General features: G+C 38.7%; 3 protein-coding genes across 4 annotated transcripts; 2 read left to right on the top strand and 1 right to left on the bottom strand.

Moving 5' to 3' along the window:
- Window positions 1–216: 216 nt before the first annotated feature.
- RB195_016897 (uncharacterized protein) lies at window positions 217–4,165 on the top strand (the record flags this gene model as incomplete). Its single annotated transcript, XM_013437830.2, has 4 exons — window positions 217–269; window positions 1,560–1,658; window positions 2,416–2,493; window positions 4,000–4,165. The coding sequence occupies 4 exons, from the start codon at window positions 217–219 to the stop codon at window positions 4,163–4,165; spliced, it is 396 nt and encodes a 131-aa protein (XP_013293284.2).
- Window positions 4,166–5,425: 1,260 nt separating this feature from the next.
- RB195_016896 (uncharacterized protein) lies at window positions 5,426–6,196 on the top strand (the record flags this gene model as incomplete). Its single annotated transcript, XM_064183636.1, has 1 exon — window positions 5,426–6,196. The coding sequence occupies one exon, from the start codon at window positions 5,426–5,428 to the stop codon at window positions 6,194–6,196; it is 771 nt and encodes a 256-aa protein (XP_064039517.1).
- Window positions 6,197–6,602: 406 nt separating this feature from the next.
- Window positions 6,603–8,626, bottom strand: RB195_016895 (uncharacterized protein; the record flags this gene model as incomplete). Of its 2 annotated transcripts, XM_064183634.1 has the most annotated exons (5): window positions 6,603–6,629; window positions 6,691–6,870; window positions 8,045–8,249; window positions 8,314–8,474; window positions 8,576–8,626. In XM_064183634.1, 5 exons carry the CDS (start codon window positions 8,624–8,626, stop codon window positions 6,603–6,605), a joined length of 624 nt encoding a protein of 207 aa, XP_064039515.1. The 2 variants fall into 2 exon arrangements, with proteins under 2 accessions (XP_064039515.1, XP_064039516.1); XM_064183635.1 differs by lacking the exon at window positions 6,603–6,629 and having other exon boundaries at window positions 6,685–6,870.
- Window positions 8,627–16,768: the final 8,142 nt, after the last annotated feature.

The raw sequence follows: 16,768 nt of genomic DNA, 5'->3' as shown, positions 1-16,768 counted from the left end.
TTGCTGAAAGTGCCTTTCAAATGAACTCGCACAATCATTCCAGAGGAGCGGTTATGGATCAGTTAGTGAGATTTATGGGTGAGAATTTTGATTCTTTTCCGAAAGTGTAGAAATTTCAAAAGTGACGAGGAATTTCTCAGAAGTAGATCATTACTGAAATTTATGTGAAAATGAATTCGGGAGAGTTTTTAGGAAGAAAAATTTTCCAGTTCAGGTATGAAAAAGGAAATGTATCGGCCGGATGCTACTTCTTATATTCAACCGATTGCGTGAGTTTTTTCTTTTTTCTTGGAGTATTTCTTTTTTCTTGGGAGAGTTACTCATAGATTTGATGAGATTCGTCTAAGCTAGCGTTATCGACCCATTCAGATCGAACAATCTTCGAATAACTCTTTCCTCTGCCCTCCACTAACGACTAAAAGGGAAAATACAGTAGGATAGGGTGACAATAGCTTTTTTCTCTGCAGAAATGAGTGATTCTCCGCCTTTCTGAGGTGCTGTTTCGGGAATTTTGTTTGAAAAGTTTAATTAAATGATTTCCATAAAATTCAAAGTTCTTATAAGTTTACTTTATTGAGCTGCCATTAAGACATCATCACTGTCGAATTATCTGAGCTAATTAAAGGCATCACCCCACAAATCTGAGGTGGTACGGATTCCAGGTGGAGTATTCGTATACGGGATGGTAGATTATGGAGAGGAAGGTGATTCCGTCCATTTCTTCCTAATTGCCGTAAAAAACGTCCCGAAGATGCTGCGCGAGGCTGGCGCGCTCCAATCAAACTCGTTGTAGAAGGTAGCGCGCCGGAACGCTCGAAGCCGTATCTTCCGGGCCGTTTTTTACGCCTTTTCTCTCTTTTCCTTTTCTCTCCATAATCTACGATCCCGTATGCGAATATTCCACCTGAAATCCGCTCAGATTCATGGGGTGATTCCTTTAACAAATTTAGGGGAATCCATAATGCTCCATCCTGTAGGTCGCTTTCAAGTAAATTTGCTACCTTGTTCACTAATTTCTCTTCACAACCTCGTACACTAAAATATTCTACTTCTTAAAACGATGTGGACGTAGCTTGCAGTCCAGTTAAAAAAAAAGACACGCTACATTGGAACGTGACCGGTCATGCGCAAAGCGGCACTAATCCTGGTTTTGTCAGAATTGAATTGCGTTCCCCGACCAGGCGGTTTTTCACGACACTACACTCGATTCCGGACGGTTTTCAAAGATTTTCAATTAAACGCGCATCATTTTTATGGATTAACTAGGAGCCAGTAACCGTAGGCACGGCATCACCCCTTACGTTCGCGAAATAAATCGAAAATAGGGACGTAGATACCGTTGCGTAGTCGAGTTAGCTTACGGTAGTAGCTTCGTCTCCTGCACACAGACGACGCAGAAATGCAGCATAGGCGAATTTTTGGTCAGCAATTTCCTAAAATAACAATTTGCTACACAAAAATTAGCATCTGCTGTCTAAATCTCGCTTTTTTTTGTGAATTTTCGATTTGTGAACATTCGAGAAAGAATCGCAGAAAAATCACCTAAGTCCTCTTTTCAGACCAGTGCCCTTGATCCGTCAGCCCACTTTCCAAAAGGCTCAGCTGATGTGGCCATTCGATCCGGAAAGCATTACCATCCCATTGTGGGCAAGGGATAAGTAAGTTATTCGAATATTACAGTGTAACAGTACATTAATTTACTCTTATTTAAATTAGATTTTTTCTAGTTCCTAATACAAAAAACAAGGTGATGAGTATCAGCAAATACTTTCTGCAAAAATTAAAGCAATAATTCGTGGGTGTCCCTGAGGTCTCGATTATACCAAAAAAATTCAGAAAGTTTAAAAAAAAGATTTCTATTGGGTTGGAATAACAGTGATAAGAAAGTATTGTAACTCTCATCCATCGCTTCACTTCCATGCACCATGAGTGAACTCTCATTTTTCCCGAAAATAGTATTAATGCAAATTTAACTATGTGTTTCTTCTTTCGATGTAAAATTTTCTCCTACCAGTGAAACGACAAGTCATCCTTTCTAAAACTTGGGATTTTGATACGCCGGAACTAATTTTGAGGAAAACTGCTTTAAAAAACTCGCCATTCGCGCTGATACACGATCGATACCGTTGAGTGAGGCTCCAGGCACTGATCATGAACGTACATGACCGCGGGTCAACGCAGCGCTTCCGCAACGCAACTAGAACATTGGTTTCCGCGTTGCTTGGCGCACCTGCTCGCAATCAATGACTCCGCTCCGCTGCACTAATCGTTGCCTTTCCCGCGAAGCACTAGCGCATGCTTTTCCGGCGGTTGCGTTGCGTCGGTCCGGTTGAACGGGGTCAAGTGTACGTAAATTGCTTCGCAATAACTCACGTATCTTCAGTACAGTATCCTCAATGGTATCCTTAATTTCAGATATCGCCTTACTCAATATTGCCCCGCTCGGAATGATGTTGATATTGGAGCTGGACAAAGAGTAGGATTACTTACTAAGTAAGTATTTTTCTTATTTTTAACCGAGACATAATAAAAACAGTGTAGTAATAATTCTAATGTAGCCTAATTATGCAGATATTTTAGACCTTTTTTTATTAAAATAATATCAATCAAATATGTCACCGCTGAGCAACTTCGCTGTCGCACTCATATCACTGCTTTAGAACACACCTGCTCCTTTTTTTGGCGTCCACGCAAAAAATTGAAATCTATAGAAATCCTCGTTTGACAAAAAAGAATTTCGTAGGGCAGGATAAGCATAGAAGAAAATGTCATCATTGATATATCAATAATGTATTTATTATATATTATATTATTAAGAGACAATATTATATTATAACTATTTATTATTAATATTATTATTCTTACTTATATTTATACATTTCATTATTAAAACAGCAAGAGAGTGAATAAGAGTTGTACTCATGAAGGAAAAGGAGCAGAGGTTCAGTTATGACTATCCCCACTGGCCCCGTTACATATAATAAGGAGTGTTAGCACTTTTTTGCTCAGTAATTAGCCTCAACCTGTCCTTAAAGGCATCACCCCACGAATCTGGAGTGGTAGGGATTTCCGGTGTATTATTGTATTATTTGTATTCCGGAGTATTCGTATACAGGATCATAGATTATGGAGAGGAGGGTGATTCCGTTCATTTCTTCCCTAACTGCCGTAGAAAACGGCCCGGAAGATACGGCTTCGAGCATTCCGGCCCACTATTTTCTACAAGGAGTTTGATTGGGGCGCGCTAGCGCTGTGCAACGCCGCATCTTCCGGGCCTTTTTTTACAGCAATTAGAAAGAAATGGATGGAACAACCCATTCTCCATAATCTACAACCCTGTGTACAGATACTCCAAATGAAATCCGCACCGCCTCAGATTCGTGGTGTGCTGCCTTTATCTTCAGCCAACTCGAAGCTATTTAAAGGCATCACTCCACGAATCTGGCGGGGTATAGATTTTCGTTGGTGTAGCCAGGCGGCTCCGAAGCGCTCTTTCTTATGTCGCCTTCTATTGCGACGCGCTACCCTTGCCCCCGCCCCCGCCTGCGATTCGTCGAAAATGTATCCGGACGCCTCGATAGACAATTCAATTCACCCAACGAATCGCAGGCGGGGGCGGGGCGCAAGAATGGTGCATTGCAACAAAGGACGCCGTAAGGAACCGCTTTTCGAAGCCATCTGTTTAGGGAGAGATGAGCGGAACCACACTTGTATACATAATCTACGACCGTACATGGGTATACTCCAAGGGAAATCCATACCACGCCAGATTCCTGGGGTGATGCCTTTAATATTGCATTATTCGTATTCCACGAATTCTTAGTAATTGGTATTCGAGCGGAAATTCTGTTGTCTTTGAAACGAATGCACTTTTTTTGATCTGGCTGAACTCTTCTTATTATTTCCCATTTTCCCACTGCAGCCGAACGGTCATAGTGACCTCCTCTGGACAAACGTAGACATCCATACCCGGATAATCTGATTTCCATACATTTTTAGATGGGATACTATCAAATTGAACACAATGTACTGCCCAGAACGAGTGAACGCCGATCCACAACGAGGACCATGCGTTGTACCACGCGCCAAGGATGCGGAAGAGTTCAAGCGCAGAGTTTGGGCATACAAACGTCTGTTGAGTAGGAACAAAGCAAGAAAAATCTAGAAATTTCGAATTTTCTGGACCAAGAAACGAATATCCTCACTTGTTCGCTTTCACGAAAGTGCAATATTATTGTAATGAGCTTTTGTTTTTGTCGAATATTACGGTAACTCGGGTTAACTACACTACTGCTACCAACATAAGAATACTCTGTTATAATATGGCTATTTTTTTTTTCGTTGGTCTCGTATAAAAAATTTTATCCTCGCTCAATGTTCAATCAATTTCAGAGTTCCTCATTTTTAAAATTTCTTTTGAGGGGGAAATTCCTCAAAGACTCAGTGGATTACTTAGGGATTAACTAAGAATATCCACCAAATCGGGACAATTTATAAAAGTAACCTCCCTGTGCTTCTAACCATAATGGTTACCCAAAACTGATGACACTGGATAAGATCTCTGGATCAGTGAATCTCCTCAAGTTTTCTAAGCAGCCGCTAGGTGCTATTCCAGGATTTTTCATAGCCGTCGATCCAACTGCCATAAGTTCTCGTGCACATCATACGTTAGAGTCCTGGACTCAATCCATTTGCCGTTTTTCATTTGATTGAAAAGAAAAAAAAAACAGAAAAAGATCCTGAGCCGAAGGAGGAAGAATTTATTTCAAGGACAGTACATATACTGCAATACTCGTCAAACTGTCCGCGTAGTGATTTTTTGAGTCTGAACCTCCTTAGGACGAAGCAGGCGAAGCAAATACATATGATAGTCTTTCACGTAGTAGATAATAATTATTGGATTTATTACAGGAAATACAGCATAACTAGAACTGACTATAGTACAAATATAGTCAGTATTCATCAAATTAAAAAATACCAAAATGCAGCTGACTATGGACGGTAGATATAAAAACATAATAGGTGTAAGAAGCTGAAATTCGAACATTACAATAAATATACTGGAAAAAATAACTCACAAAAAATCACATGGTTGGTAATTTTACATTTCAACGTTATTGAAATGATGTTTGGATTTATTTACTTATTTATCCGGCTACAAATATTAATACAAATATATAGAGAAAAATAACTCAGGATGTAAATCACATGGTTGCTCATTTCACATTTCAACGTTATTGAAATGGATTGTAATCAGATTTGCCTATTTATTTTTTTATTTGTTTACTAATTACTCACATACACCAATGGTGGGTCAAAAGAAGAAAAAACAAATCACATTTGTCTGAGTCAGAGATTTCTTTCGAACCTTCGTTTCGCGGACGACATCGTTCTCTTTTCGAGCAGTACCAATGAAGCAGAAACGATGCTCAACGAATTGAGCGAAGCAGGGAAGAGAATAGAACTACGAATAAACAGAAAGAAGACACAGTTTATGAAGAACGCCTACTGCGAGGACGGAGGAGTACAATTCGAAGGCTCCCAAATCGTGAAAACTCCGTCATACGTATACCTCCGACGTTCTATGAACATGGAAAACGACTTGAAGGAAGAACTGGATAAAAGAATGAGAGCAGCATGGGCAGCATTCGCAGCCGTCAGGGAAGCTTCGGACCAACTGACGGACCAAGATCTTCGTCCCCATCTGTTCGACTCGACAGTCCTTCCAGCGCTCTGTTACGCAGCGGAGACGTGGGCAGACACCGCGGCCACGTCTAGGAAGCTACTTACTACCCACAGAGCCCTTGAGAGATGTCTCCTGAAGTTTAACCGGCGCACACAACACCTTGCCGGTCTTCGTAGCTCCGACTTAACAGGAATGTCCCATCTTCGCGACCCAGCGGAATATGTATCGAAAGCAAAACATAGATGGGCCGGTCACATCATGAGAAGAATCGACGATAGATGGACTAAAAGAACGCTAGAGTGGATCCCAAGGGACGCTAAACGCCCCCGAGGGAGACCGCCAACGAGATGGAGTGACGTGTTCGCTGCACGGATGGACCAGCTGAGAGCTCAGTTGGATACGGCTCAAGGACTTCGTCAACGTCACTCACGAAGCTTGAGAACATCTTGGACGACAACGGCGAGGGAACGAAACGAGTGGAAGAGATGCTGGGGCCCGCACGTCCAGTGAAGACGAGCCATCTAAGTATCTAAGTAAGTATCTATTCTAATCTTCTTTCTTCTTTTCTTTTCTTCATAATTTATTTTTTATTCCTTTTCTCTCTTTTTTCTTTTCTTCTCTCTCTTTTCTATTCTTTCTCTTAATTCTATTCTTTTTCTTTATATTTTATATGATAAATTTCAAAATGTTGGACTTCATCATAGAGGGACGAGGTGGATCAGCGTAAGAATACGTAAGAAATGTCCAGAACTACTGCGGAGAACAGTGAGAAATGTTTTTGAATTCTATTCATTGTTTTAATTTTTTATTTATTATTTTTTTATTTTTTACGACTTAATAATCCTTTTCGTTTGACGTTTCTGGAAAACTTCCTTAAGACTTTTCCTAACTTGCACTACGTTTTGACTTCTGTTTCTCAAAAAAGAATACTAGTAAGTGCTTTCTGGATACTTGACCAATGGAATAATTTGGATAAATTGTGATATGTAGGAAAGAAATCATACCTGTAGGATAAGAAGGTTGAACATTCGTGAATGCAGTTTTCTTGAATTCTCACTGATTGCCGCACGTTTTAGCGTTCTCATAATTTTGTAAATGCAATAAACAATTGTGTTGAAGACGAGTACCATTATGATGAAGAATTGTAACATGCAGAAAATCCCGATTGGACTCTTTCCCATCACCTGTAATTATATAATTAATGTAGTGTGATTAATTTTATATGACATCAATACAATAAATAAATAATTGATATTAATTTTATTATCTATTTCCTTATGTAATTAGGTAGGTAAATAAATCATAAAATTTGCAATGAGGTTCAAACTAATACAACACAAATAATCTCTAATCGTTTTCAGAATCTAAATAAGAACAGAGACATTAGACTTTATAAAGAGAAGTACAAATTATAAAAAAAAAATAAGTACAAAAATAAATGAATAAAAATAATAATATAAAAAATAATAAAACAGTAATAATAAAATAAAATAATACAATAAATGAATATAGCAAAGAGAGGCGTAGATTGCGTCCTGTACATGAAGCTTACAAGAAAAGTAAGCGTTAATACTTAATACGGAAACTTTGACCGTTTTCAGGCCACACATTTGTCAAAAGTAAATTCTCGAAGTATATTTGAAATCAGCAGCTCAATTACTGTCGAATGGTGTTTTCAAAATTTAATTTTGCCTACTTCCAAAAATTCCGACAGTTTGCGACGGATTTTGGGACACAAGTTAGTAGCGGTGCTGTAGTTTTCTACTATGGATCGACGACGACTCCGTATAGAGTTTACCCATCGGAAATCCATATCACGTCAGATTCGTCGTTGCCTTTAAGAAGGAGAAGTGATCAATAGCACACTCAGTGACCAGTGTACATGATGATCCGAGGCATCCACGAGAGAAAGGCCGGCAGAATAACCGCCAACTGAAGATAAGTTGGTGTAGTTTCATTTAGTTGCACCCACATGTGTGTTCCAGAGGTGGGTCGTTGTGTGAATTGATCACATTAGTGGGCACTGATCACTTCTCTTCTGGATTTTCGAAGGAACTGCTGGTTTTTCTCACTGTATAAGTACACTATCTCATAATTTGAATTTTCCAAGTGGAGAAATCTCATATTATTATTTTCCCCTATTTATACCATTCTGGATAATTTCGCTCTTTCTGATTACCAATCAGACGTGTGAAACTGACGGAAAACGAAGAACGAGAAGAATGCATTCAAATGATCATAAGATAGGAGTAGTTCGATCAGATGTGAGAAGAGAAAACGACAGTATGAGAGGACGTACCGTTTATTTCATTCTTTTTATTTTTTTTTCTCTGATAAACAAAATACCTTTCACCTCACCGTTTGATCGTATCCAAAATGTGCCGTATAGGTGATGTCGATCTGTACAATACGGAGTACACTTTGACGAAAACTTCTGGTGAGTTCTGCAGTTGCGGGCATTGTTCGAAGTGTACTGTGCGTCCAGTCGGCGACAATTAGAGAATTAACAGCAAATACTAGTACCAAATATCGTTTCTTAGTGTAGATAAATGCAAGATCGTTCCTAAATTGTCATTGTTCGATTCGCTGGAAAAACTCAGACACAAACTTTAAGAATTCTCATTCACCTGCACAATAAAATATAACGATACAAAAAACTGTTGACGCTAAGCAATAGGACTAGAAGACATCCAATGAAAAAGAGCAAAAGACCAACAAAGCCATATTCCCCATAGCCTCCAAAACCAGTGGAAAGAAACACGAACATTGCACCGTCGCCTACAGTAATCTAAATGATACTTCTCTTTGTGAGTTAATTTTTACAACAGATGAGTGAATAAATAAGTGTAATTGTGTGACCTTCAAGATGCCAAAATAAAATGCAATTACCTGATCCCCTTCCGTTTTTTTCCGTTTTTCAACACTTCTACTTGTTTTCATCTCGCTCTGACGTGAATTGTAATTCTCGAAAATCTTGGCAAAGTTTCACTTTTTTGTTCTTGTCCCTTCGTCCGAAGCACTCTTGAGTTGTCCACCCTCTAGCGAGATCGCTCAAGATATCTGACGAATCCGTTTGCTTGGGGATAATTTGGGTATTCGAACCTTGGCGGAGGTCGGTTCCGAAATTGAAAATAGATAGGCGGCTTTTAATCCTTTGTCGTAGAAAAAAAAACTTGCCAACTGTCTACACATTTGAGAACGAAATCTGTCGCCCCTGCGCACGACTTTCGTATTCGGCACGATGATGGAAAAATTGCGCTGGTACCATCCTACGGTAGCATTTGCCAGCCTATATGAAGGCCGACTCCAAATGCTCTAAGTTTCGGCTATTTCAGTACAAATCTTGCATGCGACTCCTTTCTTGTTCCGCGTTCTTGAATTGTATCCCGCAATTTAAATTTGTAGTTGCGCCAAACTAGATTTATTTGTCACATAGTTCCATAATATACCACTTAAACCCTGGCTGGCCGCGCACCGCGAAAAGATTCCCGCCACACCACATTCCACCAATTAGTAGTGATCCACTAGGATAAACCACTTGTGTTTTGATCGTGTTTCACATTCTATAGTGATCCAATTGGGAGGAAACTAGGACGTGGGGATGAGAGGATCAACCCCAAAGCCTTTGAAAGAGAGTCGCAGAAGGAATGGGATCTCGGTCACGTACCCACATGGGTTCCGAATGGCAGTCGTGATCGAGTTTCACCCACCGACGCGTCTTCTCGGAGCAGCCTCGGGCACGGCAAAGGTGCATTGGCCTAGCCGATCCCGTTGACGTGCGGTGGAAGATCGCTAGAGGCCTTTGTTGTCCTGAGCAATCTCATGTTGTGCCGTACTGCCCATCATCATTGGGCTAGGACGGCAAATGAGTATGCGGGCTAAGCTTACGGCAGCAAATGTTCATGTGCAGGGGTCACGACTGGAGCTTGGAGCGCTCTATTTAGAGCGCTGAACCAGGGTTGAACTGGAGATTGGTGGCAGCAATTCTAAAGATGTAATCTCTATAGCGGTAGTTGTCCTGGCACTTCTGGTCCCACTCATTTCGAAATGTAGACTCCTTAAGCGTTTCGCGCTAACTGCAGCTTGTTGGAGAGAAATCCTTTTCCTAAGTGTAACTCTACTTGTCCGCAAAAATCCTACTATTGAACGAATTAATCAAGCATATAAGATGTCGTAGTGAGCATATTCAAAGGAATCATCCCACGAATCTACGGTCTTGCGGGTTTCAAGTGGGTTATGCCTATGTGGAGTCGTAGATTATGGTGAGGAGGGTAATTCCGCCCATTTCTTCCTAACTGACGTAAAAAGACGGCACGTGCACAAGGCTGGCGCGCTCCAGTCGAACTTGTTGTAGGAAATAGCGCCCCGGAACGCTCGAAGCTGCATCTTCCGGGCTGTTTTTTACGGCAATTAGGAAACAATAGACGGAATCACCATCTTGCACATAATCTACGACTCCGTAGGCATAACCCTCCTGAGACCCGCACCACCCCAAATTCGTGGGTGATATCTTTAAGAACAAATCTTAATCCCTCTTTAGTCATATAATAAAACTGCTTTATGTTACGCAACTCACCGGAACAAAAGCTGCTTGGATCACAGAGAAGAATATGTCGACGATAGCAAAGGAAAGGAAAAAATATTTGAAAGTGGACAGCGATTTTGCTGGACATTTTAAGAACAGAAATATAAGGACCGTGTTAAGTAGGACTGATATGGTACCGTACATAATTGAGGTAATATTATTAAGCAACACCCAGATATTCATACTAAGCTGACACTTTGTCACAAGCAAAGAGCCGAAGGCTAGAATGAGCTGGATTTGTAGCCATTTCCTCCCGCCAGTTTTAACAATTATGATCCTTGCTCTGGTAGTCTTTGGTTCCGTTCTGTGTATAGGTGAGAAATATTCTAATGAACTCAAAGAGCGAGCAATCTGTTTCCCATTGTTGGAGGAGAAGCACATAAATTAGAACTGGTACCAACAAAACATATTCTGAATCCCCTCAGGGTCTTCACTACCACTTCTATGCCTTGTGCAAATCAATACAAGCAGGGCAATAATATTATATTTCAATAATATAATATTTTAATATTAATATATAATATTATATAATGTTATGATGTTTCAATAAATTACTGAGGTTATATGTTATATATCGTATATAATTTTATACAAATCGTCATTAAATATAACTCAGGAAAGAATAGAGCGACGATGCCCCGGTATGGGGTTCCGCAACGATGCTCCACGGACAAAAAATGTACTATGTGGTTTTCATGGCTCGTGATCGACCTACCGAGTAACGTATTAACGATCATAGCTTCCTGCTGCTCGTTATAAGTGGATAGAAGTTACTTGTGGGAAATTTTATCGATGTTGGTAAAAAAAAACGAATGTTGTGAAAAATAGATTATATTTTCCGGCGACATATCCAGGAATTCAGACACCAAAACAGTTAGATGATCAAATTTCTTAATCTTAACACCTTTTTACTTTAATGTGTATTAGTTCGTCTTTCTCTATCTTCCTGATAAAGTAATCAACCAAGTGGTGCAAGAGGTTCATAAGGCGCTAGCGGAGACGCAATCAGAGAGGGTGCGGATTTCCTTAGCAGTTCTCTTCCCATTTTACCGTTTCCTCACGTGGGCGTGTGTGAAGAAGGTCCCAGTGGATTTTCTAAGACAGCTGACTCTGCTTACCTACCACTGCTTCAACGGCTAAGGTGTAGGGCATTTCCAGAGAATCCTCTGGGACCATCTTCAGCGTTCTCCCACGTAGAGGACGTGTATTGTCCGGCAAAATAGTATGAACATTGAACAGTATGTAGAGTAAAAAAATACATATGATTAGGCATTTTATAAGCTACTGAGCAATCAGCGATGCTACAGTTGGCTGGAAGCGACCTGATGCTTAGTGCAGTTCCTTAAGCGGCTGCGATCAACGTGGGGCCTTTGTTGCAATTGGACAGGGGAGACGAATAAAGGTCCCACTTTGAGAGCAGCTGCACAGGCAATTGGATAAGGCTTTAAAGACAACACCCCACGAATCTGAGGTGGTGCAGATTTTAGGTGGAGTATTCGTATACTGGATGGGAGACTATGGATAGGGAGGGGGGGGTGATTCTGTCCATTTCTTCCTAATTGCCGTAAAGAAAGGCCCGAAAGATACGGCTTCAGGCGTTTTGGCGCACTATTTTCTGCAGGAAGTTCGACTGGAGCGCGCTAGCCTTGTGCGGCGCCGTATCTTCTGGGCCGTTTTTTACGGCAATTAGGAAGAAGTGGACGAAATCACCCCTCTCTCCGTAGTCTCCCATCCCGTATACGAATACTCCACCTGAAATCTGCACCACCTCAGATTCGTGGGGTGATGCCTTTCAGCTTGATCCAACAATCATCAGATCGTAGAAACATTTGATTTACTCTTGGAAAAGGTCTGTAGGCGCGTCGAGACCTACTACATATTTGATTGATATATTTAATACTCTCAGTTATTATGCCAAAATTCAAGAAAAGTGGAACTTTTGCACTTACTATATAGTTTCAGGAAACTCTTTCTAAGTTTTCTTTCATTTTCATTTTTCATTCATCGAAAAAAGAAAGCCGTTCCCATCAAAAATATAGTTCGCAGAATGGTCAGTGGTCGTTGTCGATGTGAGAAATGTCGACGTTGTTGATAAATGATTGTTGATTCTTTTGGTCTAGGACTAAGATTGCTGTGAATTGAGATATTAACGACCGTGGAAAAAATGGGATAATCTAGTACTTCCGTAGAAAATAAATATTTTCAGATATTTCATGATGTCTCGCATATGGAATTAAATGTGTAACTAATTTTAATGAATATTTTGAATTTTGTATAAATCATACAATCGTACGTTTTAACGAAGAAAAAATCAGCGCTAATCAAAAATTGCTATTTTACTTAATGCTCATTGCAAATGATAGTAAAGTTTGAAGGTTTTTCTTATTATTTCATCCATTCTATAACGAACAAATACATAATAATATAATATATGTAATATAAACATTCCAACTCAATCAAATATTTTTTTTCTTCACATCTTCTTTTCTTTGATGTACATTGCTGTATATATGAATGAATGAATGAATAAATAAATAAATAAATAAATAAACGAATGAATAAATAGATAAATAAACAAATAAACAACAGATAAGTTATTTTCGAACTTTTTTAAAACTTCAAATCAGTCAAAGTTCCGTAAAAACTACGTGGAACATTCGTTCAACGATTATACTACTCTGGAAAACTGCTTTAAGCCTGAGCCAAGTGAAGCGGTGAAATAAAAACTGGAAGAAAAACTATCTATATCAGATACATACATATGTACGTTACTCTGGATTTAAAGGCAGCAACCCAGGAATCTGGCGTGGTGAGGGAAACCACGGCAAAAAGGTAAAGATGGAGTTGTAGATGTTGCGGGATCAGAGGTGTTTCCACTCACCTCTCCCTAATCGTATTGGAAAACGACGTGGGAATCGCTTAATTCCCTACGAGAAGCGTTAGAACGTTCCTATAATCTATACGTTCTGGTCCTTTCAGCCACCTATGGTGTAGTTTCATTTGTTTGCACCCACATACGTGTTTCTGCGGTGGGTCGTTGTGTGAATTGATCGAGGAGAACTCACTGGCTTCTCGACCGCCGCGCAGTTGGGCGCGACACGTGTACAAAAGTGGAGCGTCGTCGTGAAAAACGCAGTCTCTCACGCTTTTTTTTACTACTATTAGGGGGAGATGAGCGGAACCACCCATGATCCCGCAATCTACGATCCCGTATAGAGTTTCATCATCGGAAATCCATACCACGTCAAATCCGTGGTGTGGATTTTCGTGGGGTGGAGCCTTTAAGTCAAATCCTTTTCCGATCATTATTCACAGAATAGAATTGTTTCCAATAAAAAAGTCTTACGAGAACTTACCGGCACAAATGTTGCTTGAATCAAAGAGAATAGAATATCGAAGATACCAAATAGAAGAAAAAAATATTTAAAAGCAGATAACGATTTTGCTGGACATTTGAAGAAGACGAAGATAAGAAGTAAATTGAGAAGAACAGATATAATACCGAATAAAAGTGACGTTATATTAATCATGAGCACAAATCTATTCATGTCAGCACTCAGACGTCAGCACACAAGCAGCTATGATCAGAAGCGAATTTTCTATTCGTTTTTAATTCCGCTTTGCTGAACTTCGTCAACTCATCTGAATATCTGCCATTGAACCGTTTAATTCCGCTTTGAACATCCGTAACTGATTGAACGAAGATAGAACGACTAATAATCAGGAGCACACGTAGTTTAATCAGCTATAGAATGTTTTTTACAAATTTTACTTGGAATTCAAATATTCCACGATGCTAGCTGAATTTATCAGAGATTAGAACAGAACCAAATCTTATTTTTTTCCAAATAAAAAGAATAATAAAAAGAATAAATAAAATTTTATTTGAAAAAAAGAATATTTGAATTTTTTTTTCTTTGAAATTTTTTTTGAATTTTTATTTTTCAAATAAAATAATATAAATTTTTGAAATAGAATTCCTAGCTACATTGTAACCTTCGCTGTTACAATGTAGCCAGGAATTCTATTTCAAAGAAAAAAAAAACTCCGCAAATAATAATTTTAAAAAAAATACTTAGTGGATAATCGCATGACTTTGTAGACTAGAGTAGCTTAAAATAAAATTTCAAATAAAATAAAACTTTTTTTTTAGAAGAAAATCTCCGCTTGTTGACAAAGTAATTGGGAATTCTATTTCCACTGATCATCAAATTTCTCTTCCTCAGCTTTCGCACTAACTTTCAACCTCTTTAACTCTCATTCCTGAATTTTTTACAAAAGTATTTAAAGGATTTAAGAACAGATTTCGATCGAACTGAATTAATACTAGCAAGAGATATTCTCCTGTTTGTATAATCTTTGCATTAACGATCGCGTGCGTTTCCCGTAAATGTCGCGTGCGTATCGCATGTGTGTCGCGCGTGCTTCGCATACTGGTCGCGTGCGATTCGCGTTTTTTCTTGTGTCTTCTATCTTTTTTCTATCAGCCAATGTCCGTTCTCTATTCATTTCTGCATCTTCTTACGTGATTTTGCAGACAAAACGCCAAGATTTCAAATTTCGCTTCACGAAGAAGTAATGAGACACCTGCTTAGCAATTGTAAACAAACATTCGGATGTTTAACACAAGAAAATCCTGGGAATTTCGACGGAGCTATAAAGAAGCGATACAGTATAAAATTAAGGAAGAAGACAACAAATCTAGATGCAGTGAACAAAATCAACTGCACAGGCGAAGCAAAAAAAAATTTAATAACTTGAAACTTACTCAAATAGTAGTGGAAAAAGTGTGATCCTCACGATTTTTGCCTACTCACCTTACCTGTGAAACATTTGGAAAAAATCAATGAATTGTGTAGAATTTTGATAATTCTCATTGGAAATTTGCCTAAAATACCAAAAAACAAATGGCACGTTAGGTTCATCTAAGAAATCCCCCAAAAAACTCGACCGGAAGTAGTCAATTGAGCGCTTTTCATGAGAAGAGTTCCAACAAAAAAAAAGAAAAGAAAAGAAGGAAACAATACTGCATCATGAGAGGTAAAACCTTTCCTAAAAATATAATTGTGGAGCGTTCCAAAAAAAAACCAACAAGTTCTATTATTTGCCATTATTCATCGATCGATCATTGTGGAGCGGTTTCGTTTCCCTAAGAAGCTCCCAAGTGAACATTTCACGATTTCCGATGCATTCAAATGTGTTAATTTTAAAAACTCATAAAAACTCACTTATACGAATGATTAAACTAAATGAATAAATAATTTTATGGATTTTAAACGATCGCATTAATAAAGAAAGTTAAATGTAATGTAATGTAGGCACGGAAATTTTTTAGAATGGCCTACGGCATTAAATCACGTCCAATCAGAAATTCTTTCAAAGAAAAAATAAAGTTATGAAAAATCAGGAAAATAATGCGAAAAAAAAAGAAAAAGCGAAAAAACACGAATCGCGCCCATCGAGAAACACCGATAAATGCTGGAACTACGCTCATTTCTAGGTGTTCACCTAGTTTTGACCTACACTCAATATGGATCTTCAACACCAGGGAAATTCATGCGTATCTCATTTCTTCCTGTTTTTTTTCTATCACAATTCTTTTTCTGTTGCTATTTTTCACTATTATTTTCCTCTTTTCGTTGAAAGAACGGGAGAAAACTCAGTTGAAACAACGGAAGAAAACTCAATCATCCTGGATTACTCCTTAAGAGGCTAATTTAGATTTACTATATAAGAATAATTAGTAGTATTTGATAAATTTGAGAAGCATTAACTAGTAGATTTAAGCGGTTAATTGGGAATTCATAGTAATTTTTTTTTTAAGATTAGAGGTACCGTGTGACAAATCTGCTGATCCCACAGTCACTGGCCCTTCCTTATTGATTGCCTCCTCGAGATCACAGTCATTCCCCCGACATATCCATCCGTCATCCAACTCCACACTCATTTCTTACCTCTCAGAGATTAAACACCTCGGTGATCATCATTTCCGAGCAAATTATACGTTCCTATGGATTAATACTCACATAGTACACCTCATAATTACTGCAATTATCTCTAAATATGGAATCAGTTGGAAATCCATCATCATTCATAGAATTTTCTCGAAAAATTGCCATATTTTTGAAATCCTTTACTTTTTTTTTCTTCGGACAACTTGAACACCGTTTCGTCTAGAATGTAAACAAACAACGAAAACAAACTTTATTCGATAAATATACAATTAAATAGATGAAAGTTTTAACGAAACACTTTTAGATTCCCGTCAATAAAAGGCGAAGAAAAAATATTTAGATGTGTTTTAGGTGAAGAGGAAAGAAAAGAAAAAGAATAACATGGATTCCACTAGGTAAAGAGAAAAAAGAAGAAGTTAACATGGAAAAAAAATTCCACAGTCTTAGCGGAAGAATTCTAAAAACAGCAAATGTTTATATCTCAATGCTGAAAGTTTCACTGGGTCACTTTCCTTTTTTTCTACTGAAAATCCCTTACAAGCA

The sequence above is a fragment of the Necator americanus genome, chromosome II (assembly GCF_031761385.1).
Source record: "Necator americanus strain Aroian chromosome II, whole genome shotgun sequence".
Lineage (NCBI taxonomy): Eukaryota > Metazoa > Nematoda > Chromadorea > Rhabditida > Ancylostomatidae > Necator > Necator americanus.
The sequence above is the reverse complement of the archived record's forward strand: the minus strand, read 5'-3'. Positions and strand labels throughout refer to the sequence as shown.